This window comes from Lycorma delicatula, chromosome 8 (genome assembly GCF_047948215.1).
Source record: "Lycorma delicatula isolate Av1 chromosome 8, ASM4794821v1, whole genome shotgun sequence".
NCBI lineage: Eukaryota > Metazoa > Arthropoda > Insecta > Hemiptera > Fulgoridae > Lycorma > Lycorma delicatula.
The window spans coordinates 2,342,090-2,351,932 of record NC_134462.1 but is presented as its reverse complement, the minus strand read 5'-3'; the positions used below and the strand labels follow the sequence as shown (position 1 = coordinate 2,351,932).

The 9,843-nt window shown below is 29.3% G+C and overlaps 1 protein-coding gene across 1 annotated transcript in view; it reads right to left on the bottom strand.

Moving 5' to 3' along the window:
• Positions 1-9,172: 9,172 nt before the first annotated feature.
• The window catches only part of LOC142328929 (uncharacterized), a 37,087-nt gene continuing 36,416 nt past the window's right edge, over positions 9,173-9,843 (bottom strand). The window contains exon 11 of the mRNA XM_075373102.1: positions 9,173-9,467. Within this exon, the coding sequence (XP_075229217.1) occupies positions 9,291-9,467 (177 nt within the window). The 3' untranslated portion in view covers positions 9,173-9,290. The remainder of the gene's footprint in view (positions 9,468-9,843) is intronic.

The following is a 9,843-nucleotide window of genomic DNA, read 5'->3' as shown; positions in this document are numbered from 1 at the left end:
TTCAAAACTTACAAGAAAAATCCCCTGGACGTTGCATTTATCATGGTTGTCTGAGTCCTGACCACCATGTTGTCATAAAAATCAAGATGGCCGCTGGATTTTTTCTTTCTTTAGGGGTTTGTGTACAAAACCTAGGCTTGTAACAGTGATCACCAAAAAATAGGTTAGTTAATTAACTAGAGGAATACCTTCTTAAGTGTTCTCTATAACACACGGCATATATTTGATTACTACCTGAATATTTTATATGCCTAATGTAGAGATGTGTAAGTTATATATATGCAAGGTAAGATCTCAGCATTAACATCTCATCTCAGTATGGCCAACATGTAGAAGAAAGCACTGTGCTTTCTAACGGCAATTTGTCAAAGAATTCACTTAGAATATAACTGAAATCTTCCTAGCAGGACTCTATAAGCAATTTAAGGATACAGAAATGTCATATGTAAGAAAGATGTTGGCAGTCCACCAGCTTTCTCAGATGTTGTTTATCAAAACCGAGGACCTTTTTTAGAAGCTCAAAAGTCAAAACTCATTGTACGAGTTTAAAATTAGGAATACCATAATCAATGGTTATAGAAATTATACGTAAGCATTTAAAACTTACTGCTTACAAAATTCACTTTTTACTCATACTAGAAGCTGATGATGAATTATATCAATGTAATATTCCCATGCACATCCTGACAGAAATGGATAACACTTTTAAAAAAAAAAATTTATCAACAAAGAGCACCAATCCTCAAACTGTGAATTTTTTGTACAGAAAATCCACATGAAGTCTGAGAGAAAGAGCAACTAGTTCAAAAGTATGTATATGGTGCTAATTGGCTGTAAATAAAATGATTGAAGTATTCTTATTTAGTTTATATTTTAACTTGCACCTACACTTTGACATTAAATTATTCAAAACTTACAAGAAAAATCCCCTCGACGTTGCATTTATCATGGTTGTCTGATTCCCGACCCCTATGTTGTCATAAAAATCAAGATGGCGGCTGGATTTTTTCTTTCTTTAGGGGTTTGTGTACAAAACCAAGGCTTGTAACACTGATCACCAAAAAATAGATTAGTTAATTCACTAGACGAATATCTTCCAAAGTGTTCTCTATAACACACGGCATATATTTGATTACTACCTGAATATTTTACATGCCTAATGTAGAGATGTGGAAGTTATATAGGGTGTGTATAATAAAATGTTGTAAATAAATCTATTTGAAATGACCTATTAAATAAATACAAAATAATACTTTATTTTGTCCTTGGTTTTTTATATTCTTCATTTACTACCATGACTGAAATAATCTTGATCACTTATAACCACTCATGTAATTTTCTATTCAATAAAAAACAAAACTGCACTTAATATGAACAAGCATTACCGAATAATAAAACAAATTGTGCATTTTTATAAATAGTACATGCACTTTGATTTCATTGGTAAACTTTACCATAGAATACTTCATTTTTAGAATATATCTTATTTTCTTCCTATTTTAAAAAATGTGGCTATTAAAAATATGTGTTGAAATTTAACTAGACTGAAAATTTATATCCCTAAGATTTTCTCTTTTAAAGTTACTCATTGACAATCAAAGTTTTGCTGGAAACAAACTGAGATATTACTTGACATTATTTTTATCAATGCTGGACTGCAAATATAAAAAAAATTATAACTTGTTATATAGAATGTTGTAAGTTTACATAGGATGTAGGTATACATGAAAGTGACCTCATTTTTTAGGTCATCATCAGTGTGTACAGTATTAATTTTCAATAAATCGATTGTCATTTCTCTTATCTGTAAAAACAGAAATAAATGAAAGAGAAAAAAAACAAAGAAATCAAGATTTTTAAAGAATTAAAATACTGCATTATACTCATACTTATATGTTGTGTATAACCACACACTCAATCTCTTATCAATCTCTCTACCCCATTGTTCCTGTAAAGTTTCTAGGAATTTGCAAAAAAAAAAAATAAATTATTCAGCGTATTTGCAAACAACTGCTACTGTGAGCAAATGGATAAGAAATGGTAATGTTTATCAGCAGAAGTGCGATTGTGTTTTTACATTAAACTGTGAAACGTGTTTGTGTATAAGTACATGTTAGGATCAGACATTTTAATTTGAGGGCCATGCTATTGTGATGCTAAAAGAATTTTTTTTTCATTGTTAAGTAATTGTCATTGTCAGTGCATTCTGCACTGACTATGATAATCCATGTAAATTTTAATTTTGCATAAGTTGGATGCAGTAATGTGGTGTATATATATACATATGATTGTTTTTAAATAAAATCCTTAAGCTAATATATTTAGGCCCTATCACAACTGTAACAACTGGGAACAAACACATATTCAAATAGAATATTTTTAAGAAGTAAATACTGATTTTTATAAAGAAACTACTACACTAATGTCCCAACTTCTGCATAGAATTGTAATGAACAGATTTATTTGATGTTCACAGATGAAAAGATTGTTTCTTAAAGAGAGCATACCTCAAGCTAAAAATAAAGGAAATGCTTTAGCAAAATATCTTTTAAAGAAAAAATCTACAATACACTGTTAAACAGAACAATAAAATATTTCTATAAGTACACAGTCATTAGCTTTAAGTTTGGTTCAGAACTTATTAACTGTAACATCAGTTAGTGTACAGAAATTAACCAGCAGTAATGAAATCTAATAAATAAGGAGTTTATGGTGAATGGCTATTTCCATTAATGACAATAAGATATTTTCATCACATGGATAGAGAACCAAGAAATTCACTTTTAAAAATTAATCACAAACTTGTATATATACCTTATTTTGGGTTATAATAATGGTTTATGTATAAAACTGTATTCGGTTCTCATTCCATAGAATAAACAACTGATTTATATATCTAGTTTTAAAATTTGGGGTGTTAGTTTACTACTGGTCAAATATTATGGAATATTACCGTCATGCAACGACACACTATACACTGGGTGGTAATAAATTATTCCATGCATTTTAGAAAGTAATAAAAATTAAATAAACACTCCCATAGTGATCCCTGTTTTGTTTTACAGAAAAGCAGGTGGTTAAGTTTGTGCTGATTTCAAGAGAACATAGGTGGCAAGGTAAGATCTCAGCATTAACATCTAATCTCAGTATGGCCAACATGCAGAAGATAGCAATGTGCATTCTAACATCAATTTGTCTAAGTTTTCACTTTGAATATAACTGAAATCTTCCTAGTAGGACTGTATAAGCAATTTAAGGATACAGAAATGTCATATGTAAGAAAGATGTTGGCAGACCACCAGCTTTCTCAGATGTTGTTGATCAATACAGAGAAGCATTTTGAGAAGCTCAAAAGTCCAAACTCATTGTACGAGTTTAAAATTAGGAATACCATAATCAATGGTTATAGAAATTATACATAAGCATTTAAAACTTACTGCTTACAAAATTCACTTTTTACTCATACTAGAAGCTGATGATGAACTATATTAATATGATATTCCCATGCACTTACTGTCAGAAACTGATAACTCTTTTAAAAAAAATATTATCATCAAAGAGCACCCATCCTCAAACTGTGAATTTGTTGTACAGAAAATCCACATGAAGTCTGAGAGAAAGAGAAACTAGCTCAAAAGTATGTATATGCTGCTCATTGGCTGTAAATAAAATGATTGAAGTATTCTTATTTGATTAGCATATAGTGACTAGTAGTGTGTATTTTAATTTGCACTTACACTCTGACATTAAATTATTCAAAACTTACAAGAAAAATCCCCTGGACGTTGCATTTATCATGGTTGTCTGAGTCCCGACCACCATGTTGTCATAAAAATCAAGATGGCCGCTGGATTTTTTCTTTCTTTAGGGGTTTGTGTACAAAACCAAGGCTTGTAACACTGATCACCAAAAAATAGATTAGTTAATTCACTAGACGAATATCTTCCAAAGTGTTCTCTATAACACACGGCATATATTTGATTACTACCTGAATATTTTACATGCCTAATGTAGAGATGTGGAAGTTATATAGGGTGTGTATAATAAAATGTTGTAAATAAATCTATTTGAAATGACCTATTAAATAAATACAAAATAATACTTTATTTTGTCCTTGGTTTTTTATATTCTTCATTTACTACCATCACTGAAATAAGCTTGATCACTTATAACCACTCATGTAATTTTCTATTCAATAAAAAACAAAACTGCACTTAATATGAACAAGCATTACCGAATAATAAAACAAATTGTGCATTTTTATAAATAGTACATGCACTTTGATTTCATTGGTAAACTTTACCATAGAATACTTCATTTTTAGAATATATCTTATTTTCTTCCTATTTTAAAAAATGTGGCTATTAAAAATATGTGTTGAAATTTAACTAGACTGAAAATTTATATCCCTAAGATTTTCTCATTAAAGTTACTCATTGACAATCAAAGTTTTGCTGGAAACAAACTGAGATATTACTTGACATTATTTTTATCAATGCTGGACTGCAAATATAAAAAAAATTATAACTTGTTATATAGAATGTTGTAAGTTTACATAGGATGTAGGTATACATGAAAGTGACCTCATTTTTTAGGTCATCATCAGTGAGTACAGTATTAATTTTCAATAAATCGATTGTCATTTCTCTTATCTGTAAAAACAGAAATAAATGAAAGAGAAAAAAAAAACAAAGAAATCAAGATTTTTTAAGAATAAAATACTGCATTATACTCATACTTATATGTTGTGTATAACCACACACTCAATCTCTTATCAATCTCTCTACCCCATTGTTCCTGTAAAGTTTCTAGGAATTTGCAAAAAATAATATAAATTATTCAGCGTATTTGCAAACAACTGCTACTGTGAGCAAATGGATAAGAAATGGTAATGTTTATCAGCAGAAGTGCGATTGTGTTTTTACATTAAACTGTGAAAAGTGTTTGTGTATAAGTACATGTTAGGATCAGACATTTTAATTTGAGGGCCATGCTATTGTGATGCTAAAAGAATTTTTTTTTTCATTGTTAAGTAATTGTCATTGTCAGTGCATTCTGCACTGACTATGATAATCCATGTAAATTTTAATTTCGCATAAGTTGGATGCAGTAATGTGGTGTATATATATACATATGATTGTTTTTAAATAAAATCCTTAAGCTAATATATTTAGGCCCTATCACAACTGTAACAACTGGGAACAAACACATATTCAAATAGAATATTTTTAAGAAGTAAATACTGATTTTTATAAATAAACTACTACACTAATGTCCCAACTTCTGCATAGAATTGTAATGAACAGAATTATTTGATGTTCACAGATGAAAAGATTGTTTCTTAAAGAGAGCATACCTCAAGCTAAAAATAAAGGAAATGCTTTAGCAAAATATCTTTTGAAGAAAAAATCTACAATACACTGTTAATACTGTTAAACAGAACAATAAAATATTTCTATAAGTACACAGTCATTAGCTTTAAGTTTGGTTCAGAACTTATTAACTGTAACATCAGTTAGTGTACAGAAATTAACCACCAGTAATGAAATCTAATAAATAAGGAGTTAATGGTGAATGGCTATTTCCATTAATGACAATAAGATATTTCGGGTGTTAGTTTACTACTGGTCAAATATTATGGAATATTACCGTCATGAAACGACACACTATACACTGGGTGGTAATAAATTATTCCATGCATTTTAGAAAGTAATAAAAAATAAATAAACACTCCCATAGTGATCCCTGTTTTGTTTTACAGAAAAGCAGGTGGTTAAGTTTGTGCTGATTTCAAGAGAACATAGGTGGCAAGGTAAGATCTCAGCATTAACATCTCATCTCAGTATGGCCAACATGCAGAAGATAGCAATGTGCATTCTAACATCAATTTGTCTAAGTTTTCACTTTGAATATAACTGAAATCTTCCTAGTAGGACTGTATAAGCAATTTAAGGATACAGAAATGTCATATGTAAGAAAGATGTTGGCAGACCACCAGCTTTCTCAGATGTTGTTGATCAATACAGAGAAGCTCAAAAGTCCAAACTCAATGTACGAGTTTAAAATTAGGAATACCATAATCAATGGTTATAGAAATTATACATAAGCATTTAAAACTTACTGCTTACAAAATTCACTTTTTACTCATACTAGAAGCTGATGATGAACTATATTAATATAATATTCCCATGCACTTACTGACAGAAACTGATAACTCTTTTAAAAAAAAAATAATTATCATCAAAGAGCACCCATCCTCAAACTGTGAATTTGTTGTACAGAAAATCCACATGAAGTCTGAGAGAAAGAGCAACTAGCTCAAAAGTATGTATATGCTGCTCATTGGCTGTAAATAAAATGATTGAAGTATTCTTATTTGATTAGCATATAGTGACTAGTGGTGTGTATTTTAATTTGCACTTACACTCTGACATTAAATTATTCAAAACTTACAAGAAAAATCACCTGGACGTTGCATTTATCCAACGTTGTCTGAGTCCCGACCACCATTTTGTCATAAAAATCAAGATGGCCGCTGGATTTTTTCTTTCTTTAGGGATTTGTGTACAAAACCAAGGCTTTTAACAGTGATCACCAAAAAATAGATTAGTTAATTCACTAGACGAATATCTTCCAAAGTGTTCTCTATAACACACGGCATATATTTGATTACTACCTGAATATTTTATATGCCTAATGTAGAGATTTGTAAGTTATATAGGGTGTGTATAATAAAATGTGGTAAATAAAACTATTTGAAATGATCTATTAACGAAATACAAAATAATACTTTATTTTGTCCATACGTTATTTTCTTCATTTACTGCCATCACTGAAATAAGCTCAATCATTTATAACCACTCAAAAAATTTTCTATTCAATAAAAAACAAAACTCCCCTTAATATGAATAAGCATTACTGAATAATAAAACAAATTTTGCATTTTTATTAATATTGCATGCACTTTGATTTCATTGGAAAACTTTACCATAGAATACTACATTTTTACGATACATCTTATTTTCTTCCTATTTTAACAAATTTTGCTGTTAAAAATATGTTTTGCAATTTTACCATACTGAAAATTTATATCTTTCAGATTTAATCTTTTAAAGTTACTCATGGACAATCAAATTTTTGGTGGAAACAAACTGAGATATTACTTGACATTATTTTTATCAATGTTGGACTGGAAATATAAAAAAAAAAATTATAACTTATTATATAAACTGATGTAAGTTTACATAGTACGTAGTTTTTTTTTTGTCTTCTGTCATTTGACTGGTTTCAGTATACATTCTACATCCTACATCCCTAACAATTTGTTTTACATATTCCTGCCTACCCAATTTTTCCCTTCTACTTGTCCTTCCAATATTAAAGCGACTATTCCAGGATGCCTTAGTATGTGGCCTAAAAGTCTATCTCTTCTTTTAACTATATTTTTTCAAATGCTTCTTTCTTCATCTATATCCACAATACCTCTTCATTTGTCACTTTATCCACCTATCTGATTTTTAACATTCTCCTACAGCACCACATTTCAAAAGCTTCTAACCTTTTCTTCTCAGATACTCCGATTGTCCAAGTTTCACTTCCACATAAAGCGACACTCCAAACATACACTTTCAAAAATCTTTTCTGACATTTAAATTAATTTTTGATGTAAACAAATTATATTTCTTACTGAAGGCTCGTTTAGCTTGTGCCATTCTGCATTTTATATCGCTCCTGCTTCGTCCATCTTTAGTAATTCTACTTCCCAAATAACAAAATTCTTCTACCTTCATAATCTTTTCTCCTCCTATTTTCACACTCACTGGTGCATCTTTGTTATTTCTACTACATTTCATTACTTTTGTTTTGTTCTTGTTTATTTTCACACGATAGTTCTTGCGTAGGAATCCATCTATGCCGTTCATTGTTTCTTCTAAATCCATTTTACTGTTTGCTAGATGTACTATATCATCAGCAAATAGTATGTAGGTATACATGAAAGTTTACCTCATTTTTTTAAGTCATCATCAGTAAGCACAGTATTAATTTTCAATAAATCCATTGTCATTTCTCTTATCTGTAAGAACAGAAATAAATGAAACAGAAAAACAAAGAAATCAAGATTTTTTAAGAATTAAAATACTGCATTATACTCATACATATATGTTGTGTATAACCACACACTCAATCTCTTATCAATCTCTCTACCCCATTGTTCCTGTAAAGTTTCTAGGAATTTTCCAAAATTAGTATAAATTATTCAGCGTATTTGCAAACAACTGTTGCTTATATGTTGTGTATAACCACACACTCAATCTCTCTACCCCTTTGTTCCTGTAAAGTTTCTAGGATTTTGTAAAAAATAATATAAATTATTCAGCGTATTTGCAAACAACTGCTGCTGTGAGCAAATGCTAAAGAAATGGTAATGTTTATCAGCAGAAGTGCTATTGTGTTTTTACATTAAACTGTGAAAAGTTTTGTGTATAAGTACATGTTAGGATCGGCCTTTTTATTTCAGGCCATGCTATTCTGAAGCCTAAAGAATTTTTTTTTTCATTGTTAAGTAATTATCATTGTCAGCGCAGAATGCACTGACAATGATAATCCATGTAAATTTTAAACTCTGTAAAAGATGATGATTTTAAAAATAAACTACATTACATATATTAACATCAGAATTACGAAAGTATAATTGGTTAACCAAATGGAATACAATTAAATTATGTTCGTTCAACATGTATTTCCATATTTGTATACATCTTATGCATTTTTATCTCTTTCACTCCCGTTCAACAAATAGAATTTGATTTTTGGTTGGCTTCTGCAATTAGGAAAAGTTGGATGCAGTAATATGGTGTATATATATATATATATATATATATATATATATGGTTGTTTTTAAATAAATTCCTTAAGCTACTATATTTAGGCCCTATCACAACTGTAACAACTGGAAGTAAACATATTCAAACAGAATATTTTAAAGATGTAAATACTGATATTTATAAATAAAGTACTACTAATGTCCCAACTTATGGGTAGAATTGTAATGAACAGAATTATTTGATGTTCACAGATGGAATAATTGTTTCTTAATGAGAGCATGCTTCAACATAAAAATAAAGGAAAGGGTTTAGCAACTTATCTTGCGAAAAAAAATCTACAATAGAAATTTTATTACATTATTTTATTAAACTTATTTTTTTTTTTATTACATTAAGTAATTAAATTATTAGTTTTTGATTATGATTTTAAGATTCAGTAATGGATGGTCAAAAGGCACATTGTATTTATTTTCCACTTCGAATTTTCTTTTGACTAGTAGCACGGTTCTGTTGAAATTCCCAATTATCGTCCTCACTAGATGAGTCAGAAACATAAATAGCAGCAGCTTTTTCTGTCCAGCAATCAGTGCTCTCCTTATATGGAATTAATTCAATAAAATCAGGCGTCTTTAAAGGAGTGGCCTAGAAAAAAAAACACAATACTACAAAACTGGATTTATTTCTAAAAAGCAAAAGATACTCACCTCAAATATTAATGGTTCTATACCAACATTCATTTTATATCTTATTCGATATTTATGCTATCCTACATCTAAAATCTAAAGTTCCACTAGTTCACTTGAAATACTAAAAAAAAATGTTACATACTAAACAAATTCAACAGGAAAACATTTCAAATTGTACATTTTAATAAAATCAAGCTAAAAAGAGAAATGTGTATTGTGTATGAATTCAGATGAAGTCAAGAATTGGCAAGTGATTAATTATAAAATATCTAAAATGATGTTTTTGTAATTGAAAATTACGATCATACAGTTTGTCTGTATGAAATTACAGA